The sequence below is a fragment of the Myxine glutinosa genome, chromosome 3 (genome assembly GCF_964187855.1).
Source record: "Myxine glutinosa chromosome 3, kmMyxGlut1.1, whole genome shotgun sequence".
NCBI classification, from domain to species: domain Eukaryota; kingdom Metazoa; phylum Chordata; class Myxini; order Myxiniformes; family Myxinidae; genus Myxine; species Myxine glutinosa.
Genome location: NC_136263.1, coordinates 153,216,799 through 153,234,996, shown reverse-complemented (window position 1 = coordinate 153,234,996; position 18,198 = coordinate 153,216,799). Strand labels below are relative to the sequence as shown.

The 18,198-nt window shown below is 45.1% G+C and overlaps 2 protein-coding genes across 14 annotated transcripts in view; one reads left to right on the top strand and one right to left on the bottom strand.

The window, feature by feature from the left end:
* LOC137423118 (choline kinase alpha) overlaps positions 1-7,009 on the top strand; it is a 59,676-nt gene extending 52,667 nt beyond the window's left edge. For all 4 annotated transcript variants that reach the window (XM_068109948.2, XM_068109947.2, XM_068109949.2 and 1 more), the window contains one exon: positions 4,020-7,009. In XM_068109948.2, the coding sequence (XP_067966049.2) occupies positions 4,020-4,076 (57 nt within the window). In that variant the 3' untranslated portion in view covers positions 4,077-7,009. The remainder of the gene's footprint in view (positions 1-4,019) is intronic.
* Positions 7,010-7,559: 550 nt separating this feature from the next.
* Positions 7,560-18,198, bottom strand: part of LOC137423115 (ankyrin repeat and sterile alpha motif domain-containing protein 1B) — a 299,599-nt gene continuing 288,960 nt past the window's right edge. For 7 of the 10 annotated variants that reach the window (XM_068109935.2, XM_068109939.2, XM_068109938.2 and 4 more), the window contains 3 exons: positions 10,737-10,901; positions 10,099-10,257; positions 8,740-8,877 (listed from right to left, as the gene is read on the bottom strand). In XM_068109935.2, coding sequence (XP_067966036.2) covers positions 10,138-10,257; positions 10,737-10,901 — 285 coding nt within the window. In that variant the 3' untranslated portion in view covers positions 8,740-8,877; positions 10,099-10,137. Of the gene's footprint in view, positions 8,878-10,098; positions 10,258-10,736; positions 10,902-18,198 lie in introns of all 10 variants that reach the window. The other 3 variants (XM_078774678.1, XM_068109937.2, XM_068109936.2) reach the window with 2 other exon arrangements.

Here is an 18,198-nt window from a genome sequence, read left to right as displayed (position 1 = left end):
GATGAGAGTTAGGATGTCTGATTGGAGATGGGAGTTGGATGAGACGACTGGAGATGAGAGTTGGGATGACTGACTGGAGATGACAGTTGGGATGAGACGACTGGAGATGAGAGTTGGGATGAGATGACCGGAGATGGGAGTTGGGATGAGACGACTGGACATGAGAGTTGGGATGACTGACTGGAGATGAGAGTTGGGATGAGACGACTGGAGATGAGAGTTGGGATGAGATGACTGGAGATGAGATGACTGGAGATGGGAGTTGGGATGTCTGATTGGAGATGGGAGTTGGGATGAGACGACTGAAGATGAGAGTTAGGATGAGATGACCGGAGATGGGAGTTGGGATGATATGACCGGAGATGGGAGTTGGGATGTCTGATTGTTGATGAAAGTTGGGATAAGATGACTGCAGATGAGAGTTGGGATGAAATGACTGGAGATGGGAGTTGGGATGAAATGATTGGAGATGGGAGTTGGGATGTCTGATTGTTGATGAAAGTTGGGATAGGATGACTGCAATGAGAGTTGGGATGAAATGACTGGAGATGGGAGTTGGGATGTCTGATTGGAGATGAGAGTTGGGATGAAAGGACTGCAGATGAGAGTTGGGATGAAATGACTGGAGATGAAAGTTGGGATAAGATAACTGCAGATGAGAGTTGGGATGAAATGACTGGAGATGGGAGTTGGGATGAAATGATTGGAGATGGGAGCTGGGATGTCTGATTGGAGATGAAAGTTGGGATAAGATGACTGCAGATGGGAGTTGGGATGAAATGACTGGAGATGGGAGTTGGGATGAGATGACTGCAGATGGGAGTTGGGATGAAATGACGAGATGGGAGTTGGGATGAGATGACTGGAGATGAAAGTTGGGATGAGATGACTGGAGATGGGAGTTGAGATGTCTGATTGGAGATGGGAGTTGGGATGAGATGACTGGAGATGAGAGTTGGGATGAGACGACTGGAGATGAGAGTTGGGATGAGATGACTGGAGATGAGATGACTGGAGATGGGAGTTGGGATGTCTGATTGGAGATGGGAGTTGGGATGAGACGACTGAAGATGAGAGTTAGGATGAGATGATGGGAGTTGGGATGAGATGACTGGAGATAGGAGTTGGGATGTCTGATTGGAGATGGAAGTTGGGATGAGACGACTGAAGATGAGAGTTGGGATGAGATGACCGGAGATGGGAGTTGGGATGAAATGATTGGAGTTGGGAGTTGGGATGTCTGATTGTTGATGAAAGTTGGGATAAGATGACTGCAGATGAGAGTTGGGATGAAATGACGAGATGGGAGTTGGGATGTCTGATTGGAGATGAGAGTTGGGATGAAAGGACTGCAGATGAGAGTTGGGATGAAATGACTGGAGATGGGAGTTGGGATGAAATGACTGGAGATGGGAGTTGGGATGAAATGATTGGAGATGGGAGTTGGGATGTCTGATTGGAGATGAAAGTTGGGATAAGATGACTGCAGATGGGAGTTGGGATGAAATGATTGGAGATGGGAGTTGGGATGTCTGATTGTTGATGAAAGTTGGGATAAGATGACTGCAGATGAGAGTTGGGATGAAATGACTGGAGATGGGAGTTGGGATGAAATGACTGGAGATGGGAGTTGGGATGTCTGATTGGAGTATTTTTTTTTTTTTGTATGCAAGATCGAGGCTTGTGTTAGAGCTAACATTAATCACAAAAAAAAAAAAATGGACACAAGACACACAATAAAGGGAGTGGGAGACAAGATGGGGAGAGAGAGGGAAGCACACAAGTAAAACATTTGAGAGCAGGGACAATGGGAGATCTGTGGGAGGGAGAGGGCTTGGGGGGAGGAGGGTGGGGAGGGTGGGGGGTGGGGGAGGTATAAAACACATGGACACTGCAATAAGTCGGTATTTCAGAAAAGTGGATCTCGGGTGAATTAACGGGGGTAGAAAAGATCAAGGTTTTGGATGGGGGAAGATAAGAGATGGTGGCGAACAGCTGTTTTAAAGACCTGGAGGGAGGAGTGGGATTGAAGAGAGTGAGGGAGTTTGTTCCAGAGGTGGGAGAAAAGAGGAATGAAAGAGTGAAGATGAGCAGAGAGTCTTGATTTTGGCAGTTCAACCATAAGAGGGTTGCTGGCAGCTTTTGTACGACCTGTAGGAATATTTGGGGGACAGAGCCCAGAGAGAGCTGGGGGAGCAAGGCTGGAGAGGAGTCGGTAGAAGACAGAAAGACCACCAACCTCACCAAAAGGAATGAGTGAAAGGCCCTCGGAGTTAGCTTCATCACGGGAGATTCCAATGATTCTGAAAGCTTTGGTTTCAACAGCGTGAAGCCGAGCGAGGTGTGAGGCAGGAGCACCGGCCCAGAGGGGGGAACAGTATTCCATTGAGCTGTGGGAGTTGGGATGCGATGACTGAAGATGAGAGTTGGGATGAGATGACTGGAGATGGGAGTTGGGATGAGATGACTGGAGATGGGAGTTGGGATGAGATGACTGGAGATGGGAGTTGGGATGAGATGACTGGAGATGGGAGTTGGGATGAGATTACTGGAGATGGGAGTTGGGATGAGATGACTGGAGATGGGAGTTGGGATGAGATGACTGGAGATGATAGTTGGGATGAGATGACTGGAGATGGGAGTTGGGATGAGATGACTGGAGATGGGAGTTGAGATGAGATGACTGGAGATGGGAGTTGAGATGAGATGACTGGAGATGGGAGTTGGGGATGAGATGACTGGAGATGAGAGTTGGGATGAGATGACTGGAGATGAGAGTTGGGATGAGATGACTGGAGATGGGAGTTGGGATGAGATGACTGGAGATGGGAGTTGGGATGAGATGACTGGAGATGGGAGTTGGGATGAGATGACTGGAGATGAGAGTTGGGATGAGATGACTGGAGATGGGAGTTGGGATGAGATGACTGGAGATGGGAGTTGGGATGAGATGACTGGAGATGGGAGTTGGGATGAGATGACTGGAGATGGGAGTTGGGATGAGATGACTGGAGATGGGAGTTGGGATGAGATGACTGGAGATGAGAGTTGGGATGAGGTGACTGGAGATGGGAGTTGGGATGAGATGACTGGAGATGGGAGTTGGGATGAGATGACTGGAGATGGGAGTTGGGATGAGATGACTGGAGATGGGAGTTGGGATGAGATGACTGGAGATGAGAGTTGGGATGAGATGACTGGAGATGGGAGTTGGGATGAGATGACTGGAGATGGGAGTTGGGATGAGATGACTGGAGATGGGAGTTGGGATGAGATGACTGGAGATGGGAGTTGGATGACTGACAAGATAAGGAGAGTTGAGTGCAGCATTACAATCCTAAAAGTAAGAGATGGTCAGTGGAGTACCGTCTCCAAGGATCAATAGCCACGACTTGGCTTCGTCAGATTTCATCTCTTCCACAAACAAAAGGAACACCTTCGTGGAGAACATTCATTCATTCATTCAGTCATGTGAAGGCCGCTGTGAAGCGCTGGTTGAGTCAGGAGAATGCCCACATAATTCTTTGGTGAAGGCATCAAAAAAAACTATTCAGATTATGGCAAAATTATACTTGTGGACCACAGTGGTGATTATGTTGACAAATAAGTATACACCATAGTAAAATAAAGATTGATGCTAATATATGTTTGTTTCATTCAAATATTTACAACTATTTTCGATAAAAGAATAGGAGGCATTACTTTTCAGCACACCCTCGTAACTTTACCCTACATTTTAATCATTAGCAGCAAGACTCTTCCAAGTATGGCAAACCTGTTACATGTCTGTGGCCCACCTGCGTCGGGAAGTGGCAGAATTTATTAGCAAGCCATCGGAGGCCAATTTGGTCCAATTGAGTGCTATTATCACTCCACCTGGCACCCACTTAGTCTGTTTAATGTTATAAAAACCCAACACGAGGGAGAAGTGCTTTATGGGTAACCCAATACAAGCAAAGAATGACAAAAGGCCATCGATACAAATGTGCACAATTGACTTACCTTGCTGTACCTTTCAGGAATACGCGCTTGCTCGACTTGAAGCGTACAATGACCTCAAGAAACAAGTTGTATAGCCAGGCAAGCAGTGGAGATCAACGTGTTCATCCCTCAGAGGTATTTGTGCAACGTTTGCCACCAACGAACGAATGAAAATTTAATTGGCACACAAAGTGCCGTTAAACTTGCACGGACTCCTCCACCGAAGCTGCTTTTCCAAGCTTCAGTGGCGCGTTGTTCCATGTTGCCCGACTTCAGGGAAGGAAAATTCCCACGGACGACAAAAATCGTGCTCTACAACTACAATTGATTCCTTCCTTCACCTGTTTGATCCATTATTTTATCTGCACATTACCTTTATATGACTTATTTTCATGAACAAAAAAAAAGTTGCTTTTATTTTCTTTATTTTTATCTTATTTTATGATTTCTCGGTAAAGCCAAACTCGAGGCAGTTGTACCTATACCTGGCTGGCCATGGTTTTTACACCATTTAAATCAATCCTTCATTCCGAATGAATCTACTGTGACAGTTTCTGGTGGCAGGTATGTCGAGCGGCCTCATCAGCAATATAGCGGGGTCTGCAACGTTACATAATCCAATGTACAATTAGCCAATTTTGGCTGATTTTGGGAGAACGTGGTATATATACGTGGTTTTTGGTAGAACAGTATACATCTGTATACTGTGTGAAAATAATCTCCAAAAGTCCCATTTATGGCAGAGACAGATGAGCATAGGGACAAGTGGATGTGAAGTGGGTGAGAAACAAAGCCATTATGGCAGTTTTCTGAGGTGGGTTCAACAAGATTGTAGAATAACCTTGATTTGGGCCCTGTGGGTTGCATCATCATCATGACATTCCAACGGTTCATATATGTGTATGTGGGGCTATCAAAATGTTGTATGATTGATCCAAGAATCCAATATGTGGTTTTAATTTTCAATCAACCAAATGTATCATATTCTAGTGTCGGTGTTGCCAAAGCAGTGTCTTGGCATGGATTTGACTGGGTCGTTTTCCAATGCCACACAGCAGTCAATCAGGATGGGAATTTTTTCATTTGTTCAATGCGCTGATAATATCTCACCGACTCTCGGCAAAATATACCATGGCATCTTTAACATGTCTACAGGTATGCACTCACCTCAAAGCTGTCTAGCCTAGCTTTGAATCCTGACCCTGTAACCCAGCTACAAACTGTCATCCTGGTGTATCACAGGCTCATCAATGTGTGTGCCGTCCCTCGGTTGGACATTAAACTGGGCGTCCCGTCTGACGACATTAGTTGGTGGATGTTAAAGGGGAACCCAAACGCTCAGACCACCTTGGTGCAAATCCATCCTTTGATACCCCCAACAAAATAGATACAATGTGTCTTTTTCCGACTTGTAGTCGGTAATTTTGTAATAAGAAGTCGAAATCTTCTTCTTCACAATTATCCGTGACGTCACACCATGAAGTCAACCGCCACTTCTGTGTTGTTTACAATTATGGTACGATTCAACTCAAAAAGCGATTAATTTTCAAATTTCCACAAATATGCCAGGTCGATGCTTCCTTCTTGGTTGTAATACGAACCAAGATGGTTTCATGCTACACCAATGGCCGAAATATCTGAGGGTTGCCAGAAATTGGAGAAGGTTTGTCCAAAATACCCGAGTGTGGATCAGGCCTACAAAATGTTTGCTTTTGTGCTCGGAACATTTTACGGAGCACTGTTATGAAAAACAGAGGTGGCTTTAGATCTGGTGGTATTCCGCCACAATTGAGAGAGGATGCCATCCTCACGATGAAGCAGAAAGAAGAAACAGCTGTCGCTCAAAACTGTTAGACCATCCACAGCGCCATTTCCCCATCAATCGTCACACTAGCTACCAATACCCATGATCATGCCACAGTTGCCACACCCCAACACCATCCCCCTGCAAAGCCCCTCCACCGGGGTGAAACGTCAACACGACACGGCATGACCACAGACACAAATGGCGTCCCGGGAAAGTATTAAACTGGATGATCCTGTTATGTGTAGGTGGGACAAAGCATTCATCGCCAATTTGGTTGGTGGTGTCCGAATGTGCCTGGGTTGAAGTCCGTGCTTTGTCGTACCATATTTCTTCTGGAGTAATATAACTGACATCAATTAATATAAAATCCTTGATAAACCTTCAATTGAACGGAAAAACATACCTACCAATCTGTAGTAAACATAAGACCAACTCAAGGCTCAAAATTATATGGCTCCATAATTCCCCTGAAAGCATTTCCATCACTAATTTTGTCTCCAACAGTTCCTTCACAATCCCACAGATCAGTTTCAACGTACTGAGAACTTTCAAAGTTGCTAATGATGATGGAATCGGAATCCAAGCTCAACATGCACGGTTCTCTTTGTAAGACCACCATTTGGATCAAGGTGAGTTCATTGTGTGACGTCACTGGCAAAAATCACACTATCAACAAATTCCAAATTCCTGCTTGATTGACTACTGCTCGGAAGCAATGGCAAACCACCTAGTGTAACCCTTGCCAATAAACTGCTTCGGCAATGACGACACTGTAACATAGTATGGTTCATCAGAAGAGCCATATATGATTGGTTAAAAACAATCTTACTTCTTACATATACTGTACTTGTATTCAAGAAATAAAACAGCACGTCCGAGGCTATTTAGCACCTCATTCATATAACTTTACGAACACACCTCGTGTATGTGGCCCTGTTTATACCCAAAAGGCAGAGTTATCAATTTATATAATTGCAGAACAATTTGTGGTCACGTGCTTCATACTTCATGTTAATATCCATACAATGTTTCAAAATGATCATTGTGTTCAACTTCAAAGCTTTAGATTTATGCATAAAATGTACTTCTTTCAACCAACTTGCAGTAAATGAACGCCAATTGGAGCACGCCATTTATGCTGCTGTATTGGAGAAAAAAAAACAATGGTATTCATTGGTGTGTATGTGGTTAGTCATGAATCCAATAAAAACAAAAATTATCGCAATGTATCTTGTCAATGGACAAATAAGGGTGACAATGTGATGTCTCAGGATCGAGTGCCTCTTTACGAGTTCCTGCTGGCAAGGACATTTTACCAACAAAATGGAGCACTGGGTACAGTGGTGGTCTATCATTGAGGGCACTGGACTGTCCGTCTCAGAGGTTGTAGCCTTAAATCGGCCTGAAGAAGACGGTGTTGAGGATTTGGATTCCAAGCTTCTGTAAACCGAGTTGGTCTCAAAGCTACCGGGTCACCATGGGACTGTCGGTAAAAACTCAGCCGCTCCGCCAACAACGTTTGGCGAGGGGGACAATCCGCCCGGTCTATATATGGCGAGTCCGGCCCGCATCTTGTGGCAGATTCTCGATGCTCTCAGGGCCTTTGAGAATAAGCATCAAAAGGCAATCTATGAAAAGTCAGCGCCGCACGAAACCTTTCTAGCCGGCAAAACGAAATGTGTTTAATGCGCTTTGTTAAAGCACACTCTTCGAAGTTGCTGCGAAGTTCAGTTCTCGATCCATTAGGCTGATTCACCGACGGGCAACAATGTCGCAAAATGCTTTTTATTTTTGTGAACATGAAAAAAAATTCAAATTACATGTACATTACTAGTAAAATGTAAATAGTACCATTTTGTTCTGGAATTTATATGTTTTTTTTCTTTTTGTACAGTTGTTACATTATATACCGAGGACAGCAACAAAGCAATAGGAATAATGTAATGTGAAATTAGGTTAAAAAAAAACAAACAATGGAGGGTGTGTGTGTGTGTGTGTGTGTGTGTGTGTGTGTGTGTGTGTGTGTGTGTGTGTGTGTGTGTGTGTGTGTGTGTGTAAATCTACAGACCATTATCACAGACCTCTACCCAATCAGGCAGTGCCACAAAGTATTACAAAAGCTTAAAATCAAACAATAAGTCTTAACAACCTCATCAGCATAAAACCGTTGATATTAAACTTAAGTAACCCTGCTTGAGACTTAAGCCTAAAAAAAGACAAAAAAAGATTACCATGTGCGATCAGAGTCGCAAAGGAAACGGAAGATGGAATGCTGATCAGTCCAACGAATGGTTAAATAAACAAAAACAAATTCCGCTAACGCAATGGCTGCCATTATGTGCAAACAAAGATGGTACCCCTCTCCCCCCCCCCCCCCTCCCGAATAGGTGTGTAGACAGTGAAGAGTCAGGAGTAGAAAGCAACAGGCAGATCTCTCAATCAGCCAGACAAAATTTTCCTGAACCGATTTCATAGCACTTTTGTCGCCGAAACAAAGGTAGGTTGGCGCAGCGAGCAGGGCCCAGCTGCTGGATGATGCACTGGATGGCTCACATTCTCCAAGGGAAAATTATTATTCACCGCCCGACAACAGTCGACAAGTCAATGCCAACACGTCACCATGGAAGCCCATCGTATGTACAAGAAAGCTACTCGGATCTCGATCTACATCAGTACCAAGACTATCTCAAAATGAGTTCACAATAGAAAAAAAAAGAAAGAAAGAAAAAAGTGGATTATATACAGGTAGTATTCAAGTATGTGTACCAGGGCGTCATTCTGAAGGTACAATGAAAGGAACTGCAGAAATGCACGTTTCACATTCAACTGACGGCCGACTGATCAACAAACTCACCAAAAATAAAGATTTCAAATAAAAAAACATTTGAAATAAAATAAGCGTTAATAAACTGTACGCGGTTCTTAGGGCAGGGGCTCTTTGTGCTGTGGCTGCCACTGCCTCGTAGTGTGCGTCGTACAGGCACGGCAGCATGGCGTGCAAAGTTTCTCGGCAGTCCCCATGACCGAGCTTCCTGTACCGGTTTTACGTTTTCCCCCAGCCGCAGCATACCGCTACCCTTCAGCAAGGGCTGTCGAGCAGACATGGGAGAATTAGAGATGTTTTGGTGAAAAGTGTTCCCAAAGTTAAATTGGCCCAGCAATAGTAGGAAGAAGAGAAGGAGGAATAAGAGAAGAGAGATACCCAAAAGAGGAGCTGGAAGAGAATGACAACACTTGTCCAATTTGTGGCCAAATTCCTCAATAAAGTCGAACCAACTTAATTGAGCACAAAGTTGCTCATTGCGTATTAAAGCTTAATGGCAGTCTTAATCAGAAAGCAAGGGTTTTTCGAAGCGAGCAAGCAGCAACAATTTGAGAGAGTGTATCAAACGAGGGGTTTAATACACCGGGCATGAAGAAACTTCCAGAAAGCAAGCCCTTTATCTTATTCACTGGTTGATCACCTGATGATCGGAATATCTAGACGATTTCTGCTACCAAAATATTGCTTCATCGACCGCCAATTTTTGAAAACCAAAGAGAAAATACATTCCTGTTTTGACATGAATATGCCTTTACAAGAATAGAAAAATAACATTTAGCCACAGAACTCTGCCGGTGGAAAGTGTGAAGTTAAAAAAACGATTCCTGCCTTTTAATTGGAGCTCTGCTTTTTAGATTTGCTTCAATGCACGCAGCTGTCTGTACAGGCAATACAAAATGGCCATCAATACAGCTCGTTTCGTGCAACAAGCCCACATACCGTCTTCACCAACGTCCCCCACCTCCACCCCAAGAAAATCCCAGTCGCCTTGTGCGCAAACCTATCAGCAGCAACACCGATGCCAGAATATAAAGTCTGTGCAACCTTCCCACTGTTTCCAGAAACTTCCAAGTGCTCCAAGTGATAAAAATCGCTCATGTGATGTCGACGGACGGTCAAAATTTAGGCAAGTGCGCGAAAGTGCCCACGTCCGCGTTCGCTCACATGCACATCGTTTGCTCGGCCCAGCGTCTTCTTCCAGTGCGTTGGCGCTCGGGCGACCCACGCAGAAGCAAGCGCATTCGCCAGGAAACGACCGACTGCATGCTGCGCATGGGCTCAAATCCGTGAACGTTACAATCCACACTGGAAGTGACCGCTTCAAACTGGCCAAAACAAACTTTCACATTGTGCTGCCACTCTTCCATAGTGCTAAACCGTTTAAAGCAAGAGTACCCACTCAACTAGAAGGACGAGGCAATCGTTACCTCGAAGAGGAAGGGCAGGAATAGGAAAGGAATTAGCAGAAGGAAATGTCGCCAAGTACCATGAAGCACAGCAGAGCCTTGAGGAAGGAAGAGCAATGTCAGAAGATGGTGGTTTCATACTTTGTGCTGGTTATCTTCTTGCTTTCTTGTAGAGGTTCTGATCCCCACGCCACGCTTCCATGAGGTTGGGTCATGACGTCCACGCATCCAGAATCGACCTGCGTAAAAGGCATCATCACCACAGCTTAAGAGACACCCTTGCCTTGCACTGAACCACACCACTTACAAGTCACGTAATATTACTTTGATAAACGTCAAACTGCATTACATTGAGGATGCATGCCTGTTCATTTATGCAAACAATATTAAACTAATAATTTAACTTTTGATATTTTATCCAATTCATAATGAGTTCCCTTGCACTGGCACCTATCTTAATCTGATTGCTCAGTCGAATGTTTTTGAATATGTTTCTCCAAGTGTGAGTTGCATTCTTTGACCTAATTAAGCAGGAAGGCAAAACAAGTGTGACCTGAACAAAAGGAGCAACACGGTCAGACAGACACCAACGTACAGAAACTCGTGTTCTGACAGTTTGAGAGGAAGTAGTTAGACCAACTGCTGGGCACATCTTGAAGACTGCACAAAACATGTACAAAAAAATGACGAAGTACGTCGTGCGTTCCATTGTCCATACCGTGGATTTGCGAATGCTTGTGCGTGGCTTAGGGACCGGCTTTCCCAGCTTGATATCTGGTCCTTCAGCCATGCCCGATGCCTTGGCCTGGCGAGCCTGCAGTGCAAGCTGGTAGGCCACCTCAAATGCTTGGCCCAATGTCAGGATTATTTCGTACGCAAGGCTCTGCACATGTACAAAAATATCGACGAACTCAGAGCATTGCACAGATTTAACATTCAAGTACTATTTTGACATTTGAGCCTGTTTTGTGAAGACACAATTTAGTCACATTCAGCAGTTGCACCACGACCACAAAAGATGCTGTGATGTTATTGTAAGAATAACATTAAAGAGGAGATCAATTCCTTCAGAAAGGTGATTTGTGATACTTATTATTATTATTATTATTTTTTTGTACACAAGATCGAGGCTCGTGAAAGAGCTAACATTAATCACACAAAAAGGCAACCGACACATAAAACACAAAATAAGGGGAGCGGAACACAAGATGGGGAGAGAGGGGGAAGGACACAAACACAACATTTGAGAGCAAGGACATCGAGAGAAATGTGGGAGGGGAGGGCTTTGGGGGAGGTGGGAGAGGTATAAAACACATCAACACTGCAAGGACTTCCAGGAAAGAAGTTGGAATTTCAAAAAAAAGTGGATCTGGGGTGAATTAGCGGGGGTAGAAAAGATCAAGGTTTTGGATGGAGGAAGATAAGAGATGGTGGTGAACAGCTGTTTTAAAGACCTGGAGGGAGGAGTGGGATTGAAGGGAGTGGGGGAGTTTGTTCCAGAGGCGGGAGAAAAGGGGAATGAAAGAGTGAAGGTGAGCAGAGAGCCGAGACTTTGGCAGTTTAACCATAAGAGGGTTGCTGGCAGATCTTGTGCGACCTGTAGGAATATTTGGGGGACAGAGAGAGCTGGGGGAGCAAGGCCGGAGAGGAGTCGGTAGAAGACAGAAAGACCACCAACCTGCCTGCGGTGAGTAAATGAAAGGCCCTCGGAGTTAGCTTCATCGCAGGAGATTCCAATGATTCTGAAAGCTTTGGTTTCAACAGCGTGAAGCCGAGCTAGGTGTGAGGCAGGAGCACCGGCCCAGAGGGGGGGAACAGTATTCCATTGAGCTGTGGATGAAAGCCTTGTCTGTGGTGAGGAGCTCAGGTGTGCCAAGGAAGGACTTGGCACGACGGAGGATGCCCAGTCGGCGACTGGCTTTGGAGGCCAGCTTGGAAATGTGGTTATCCCAAGAAAGATCATGGCAGATAGTGAGACCCAAAAGCTTGAGCGACAGAACTTCTTGGAGAGGATTGTTGAGAAAGTAGATGGGAGGGTTTTCCAGTCGGTCCTTTTGGAGAGACATAGTAAGAGTGTTGGATTTGTCAGGATTGAAAGACATGTTCCACTTGTTTGACCAGTCTGTGATTTTGTCCAGGTCTGCAGAGAGTGAGAAGGCTGCAGACTGCCGATCTGAGGGATGAGGAATGGAGCGGCAGATAGTGGAGTCATCAGCAAAGAGAAAGAGAGGATTTTCCAGAGAGTCGGAGATCATTGATGAAGACCAGAAAAAGCACAGGGCCCAGAACACTACCTTGGGGAACTCCAGCCAGAACAGGAAGGGGAGATGAGAGAAATCCATTCAGGGCCACACGTTGCCTACGACCAGAGAGGAAGTCCGCAAGCCATGAGTGGAGATTTCCATGGATACCATAGGAGGAGAGTTTGGTGAGCAGAGCTGGGTGCCAGACCGTATCAAAGGCACGTGATATGTCAAGGGAGACAGCTCTGATTTCCTGTTTGGCATTGAGGACCTCCATCCATTGTTGATACAGCAGAAGCAGCATGTCCAGAGTAGAATGGCCTGGTCTGAATCCAAATTGATGATTGATGATGATGATCTGAATCAGAGATCAAGCCATTGGAGAAGAGGAAGGATTTGATATCCGAAGCAATGATGGATTCCATGATTTTGCTGATAATTGGGAGCAGGCTGATTGATCTGTAGTTGCAAGGATCTGTTTTTGCACATTTTTTGTGTAAAGCTGCAATGTTTGCTGATTTCCAAGATGCTGTCAGACGATCTTGAGCAAAAGAGAGGGTGAAAAGAACAGAGAGAGGGTGAGATAGAGCGGCAGAGCAGGATTTTAGAACCCGTGGGCTGATGCCGTCTGGTCCAGTTGTGGAATCAGAGTCGAGGTTTGACAAAAACTTCTCCACCTTGTCAGGAGAGAAGGACTCAGTCCAGGAGCAGTTGGGTTTGACTGGGAAAGGTGGGAACAGAGAGAGATGGGGTTAGGACACAAGATTTTGAGGCAAACACAGAGTCGAGGCATTCGGCTTTGTCACGTGCGGTGTCAACTGTGTCGCCATTTGAGGTAAGGGAGGGGATGGAGGGGGAACAAACACCAGAAACGGATTTGACCAGACGCCACCACGATTTGGAGGAAGGAGACAGGTTTGAGAGTTCAATCTTGAGTGTGGAGAGATAGTGATTCCTGGCACTCCTGAGGGTAGACACACACTTGTTCCGAGCTTGGTGGAAGGAACTGAGATTGCCTTCAGTTGGATTTGCCTTCCAAGCGGCAAAGGCAAGTTGTTTCAGGGCAACTGTCTCACCACAAGATTCAGTGTACCATGGACGGGATGAAGGGTAAGAAAACTGAAGACGAGATGGGATAAATCTGTGCATGAAAGAGAGCAGTTTGCTTTGGAAGAATTCCCAGGAAGAATTGATGTCAGAGGCAGTAGAGATGGGAGACCAGTCCAGATGATTGATGGCTGCTTGCAGACCGTGCCAGTCAGCCTGAGTGAAATGCCAGACTCGTCGGTGCTGAGGAGGCTCTTTGAGAATGGCCAGAGAGATGTCCACTTTGACAAGCACATGATCTGAAGAACCGATTGGAACAGAAGAAGAGCAGCAGACATTTGCAGGAAAGTTTGTCCTAACCAAGTCTAGAAGAGAAGATACTCCATTGACTTCGATACGGGTTGGGAAATTGACAGATTGTGTCAGTCCAAATGAGTCGCAGAAGTCCTTTGCTGAGGTGCGATGGCTGGTGAGAGAGGAACCCACACCCAGCCAGCTGGCATGATGACAGTTGAAGTCGCCACATATGAGGAAGCGAGAGTTTGGATGAGTTGATAGAAGTTGGTCCATGTTGTCCGACAGCGAAATGTAAATAGAGTCATCACTGTTTGGAGGAGCGTACAGAACACATTTGAACAAAAGGTGGGAGCGGAGAGGAAGCCGTAGCCAGAGGTACTCCAGGGGGTGTGGTGGAGAGGGCAATGCAGGGAGAGTGAGGAAGAGAGTTTTTGATAAAGATAGCAACCCCACCACCAGGACGAGGCTCAGGTCTATCATACCGGAGGAGGGAGTAACCAGGAAGAGATATTAAGAAATCAGAGACATCTTGAAGGAGGAAAGTTTCTGTTAAGCAGATCAAGTCTGGATTGTCAGAAGCAACCTGAATGGAGAGATCAATCAGGTTTGAGCGAAGGCCCCGGATGTTTGAGGTCCATCTATCTATAATTCCACTAATCTCTCTGTGTGTGTGTGTGTGTGTGTGTGTGTGTGTGTGTGTGTGTGTGTGTGTGTGTGTGTGTGTGTGTGTGTGTGTGTATGTGTGTATGTCTGTGTGTGTGTTTGTTTGTCTGTGACCGCTGTTTCTCGACAACCACGGGTCCGATATACTTGCAACTTGCCAGGTATATTGCTGGGGACCCGAGGATGTGCCTTTTCAAGGTTTGAAATTAATCGGACAAGTAGTTACCGAGCTATGTCCAAAAAACGATTCAACCAATCAGAGAGCAGCGAGCTATCACGTGTGCCGAACGTGGCGAACAGACTCTGCCTCGGACGGCACATTTGAGAGCGTATTCATTTATTTCACGTTGGCAAACTATGTTGGCGTTAAACTATGTTTTAAAACTAATTAAAACTAATTTGCGATTCTTTCGCTTTCCTGCGCGTTTGTGCACGCTATGGCGATTTCTTTACCAAACTCCGCAAGCCGTTCGCTTTGGACCAAACCATTTCATGTAAATAGAGGGGGGGGATTGTCACCGTACTCGCAAGCCGTTCGCTTTGGACCAAACCATTTCATGTAAATAGAGGGGGGGGGGGGATTGTCACCGTACTCGCAAGCCGTTCGCTTTGGACCAAACCATTTCATGTAAATAGAGGGGGGGGGATATAATTTTAGATATATATATAGTACGGGCATGCCCTAGTACCGTTAATGAGAGCAGAATTTTTAATTGATAATTCTGACCTCATCGGTCACTTCGTATGGGCGCCATCTTGGAAACACTGAAAACCTTTGCACCTACATCTCCGAAAGTGCTGCATAGAAAAAATTGAGACATGCCTCATTGTAAAGAGCTCTCCATGTGATAATGTATGTTAGTGATGATGTCATAGGTGTCTCCATTATGACATAATAATTCGAGAAGTACAAAACTTCATCCGATCAAGATGAAATTTCTTGAGCATCTCGGGATAAATTGGCGGAGAAAAATAATAATAATGATGACGTCATCGGTCACGTCGTTCAGCCGCCATATTGTCAGCTCTTTTCTGTCTATGCATATTACTCTTCCTTTATTTGGGATTGCATATATGTACATATATATATATATACTTGCATATATGTACATATATATATATATACATATATATACATACATATATATATATATATATATATATATATATACATATACAGTGGGACCTCTAAATCCGAATTTAATTCGTTCCAGCGGCAGTTCGGATTGGGAAAAGTTCGGAATTAGAAACTATTTTCCTCATAAGAAATAATGGAAAGTGAATTAATCCGTTCCTGGACCCCAAAAACCCATTATCAAGACACTGTTAACTGCAAATACACATGATTCAAGGTAAAATAAGATGAGTAATTGCCCTAAATATCTAATAATAATAATAATAAAAAAAAGAAATAAATGTACTAACATGAAAATAACTGCATTTACCTTAGTGGAGAGTTCTGATGGTGCATGTGGAAGCTGGAGAGGAGGAAGGAGGGAGAGGGTTTTATTGCTTGGAAGGTGAGGCACCTTCCAAGCTAACATCAGATGACTGTGCTTCTGGTGTTTGCTCTCTTTGTCTCTTAACACCACTTGTAGAGGGTTGGGGCTCACAAGGCTTGCTTTCTTTAGAGAACCACCTCTCCAAAGTTGCCTGGTGTTGGCGACTTTTCTTAATTTTTCTGAAGTGGTCAATCACATTGTCACTGAACAAGTTAATGCTCCTGTTAACCACTGCTTTATTAGGGTGCCACTTTTCAACAATGGCCTGTGTTTTAGACCAATGGAAGCACAGTTCTCTAATTTCAGCACTGGAAATATGAACGACGCTCGCGGCGGGAAATATGAACGACGCTAACGCTATGTTGGCGGTTCGGTTATAGAAATACATTCGGAATTAGGGACAAAATTTTCTCGAATTTACGGTTCGGAATTAGAGTAGTTCGAGATGAGGGGCGTTCGGAATTAGGGGTCACTACTGTATATATATATATATATATATATATATATATATATATATATATATATATATATATATCTATCTATCTATAATTCCAGTAATCTCTGTGTGTATGTGTGTCTGTGTGTCTGTGACCGCTGTTTCTCGACAACCACGGGTCCGATATACTTGAAACTTGCCAGGTATATTGCTGGGGACCCGAGGATGTGCCTTTTCAAGGTTTCATATTAATCGGACAAGTAGTTACCGAGCTATGGCGATTTAGCCGTTCGCCGTTCGCTTTGGCTTTGCGAATGGACCAAACCATTTCATGTAAATAGAGGGGGGGGGGGGGGTTCTGTGGTCGTTGCGAATGGACCAAACCATTTCATGTAAATAGAGGGGGGGGGGGGTTCTGTGGTCGTTACTGCCACGTGGTTTCAAAGTTTTTTTTTGTTGTTGTTTGCACGCATGTTTTTTTGCACGCACGTACGGGCACCCACGTACGGGCACGTCCTAGTATATATAATAGGGAGATTAAATCAGACGCGGATGTAGCTTCAGGACGGTCGATCTTTAATTTTCGACAAGCCAAGGTCTTCCAAGCCAAGACCAACAAAGGTCTTCTTCTTAGTCTACAGAAACAACCGGCATGTATATCAGACAAGTATGTATAGTGACGTGTGTAAGATGTGTGATATGTGTAGAAAATGCATACAAAAGGAAGAGCCACGCTAAAGCTCACTCACCGTCCCCAAGTTCAGCGGAAGTGAAGCGCAGTTTACAGTTATCGTTCATGTTATATTTGGTGCACGTGCATATACAAATATAGAGATACATACATACATAAACACGCAAGCATATATTCATATACCATTTATATTCATATAATATATTTATATATCGTTGGAGGTATTGACTTATATAGGGTTGGTTTTCTAAGGCTTATATCAGAATATTAACTTATATCAAATGGGTCTTTTGAGGTGAAAGTGTGATGACGTCACCACGTCACGCGGCACGAATGCGTGCCTGTGTCGTTGGAGGTACTGACTTCTATAGGGAGGCCCCATCACCCTCCCCCATCACCCTGCCATCACCCTCCCATCACCCTCCCATCACCCTCCCATCACCCTTTATTGGACCATTTGACTTCTATAGGGTTGGTTTTCACTTTTGCCGTAAAAATGACATCAGTGCAGCGAGTGTGGTATCTTATTTGGTGAAATTCGGTCGATTTGAAGTGGTGAAAATAAAATGCCATCACCCTGCCATCACCCTGCCATCACCCTGCCATCACCCTGCCATCGCCCTCCCATCGCCCTCCCATCGCCCTCCCATCACCCTTTATTGGACCATTTGACTTCTATAGGGTTGGTTTTCTAAGGCTTATATCAAAATATCAATTTATATCAAATAAATCTTTTAAGGTGAAAGCGCGATGACGTCACCACGTCACGCGGCACGAATGCGCGCCTGTGTCGTTGGAGGTATTGACTTATATAGGGTTGGTTTTCTAAGGCTGTAGGCCGCACCTCATTTTGTCGAATAAAGTGGTATTCGGGTGGTTCCGGTATTTAGGACCGCAGGGACGGAAAGTGCAGGTACGGGGTGCTTGGCACTCCCCAGCCGGCCCGCTCTGAAGGTTCGGATCGGGACACCGGGATTCATTCCGGTCGCCCGGTCGGCCCGGAGGTGGGGGTGCGGGGCCTGTCACGGAACGTCAAAACAAACGGCCTGCCGGGGCCGCCCAAAAGTCGGGCGTGAGGGGCGCGTCCACTAATGGAACGCCTCTCGCTTCCCAGATCGAGGGCCACGTGGTCAGGAGAACCTCGTCCCTTCTGGTTGCCCTGCCGTCCCACCGGGAGCGCTGGCAGGGTGTACTTCAAACTAAGCTTAAGTGTCAAGTGTTAAGTTCCTCCTTGCCCTCGCAAGGGAAAGGCTAGGGTCAAGCTCTTCCAAATTTCCAAACACTAGGAATCGGACATCTCA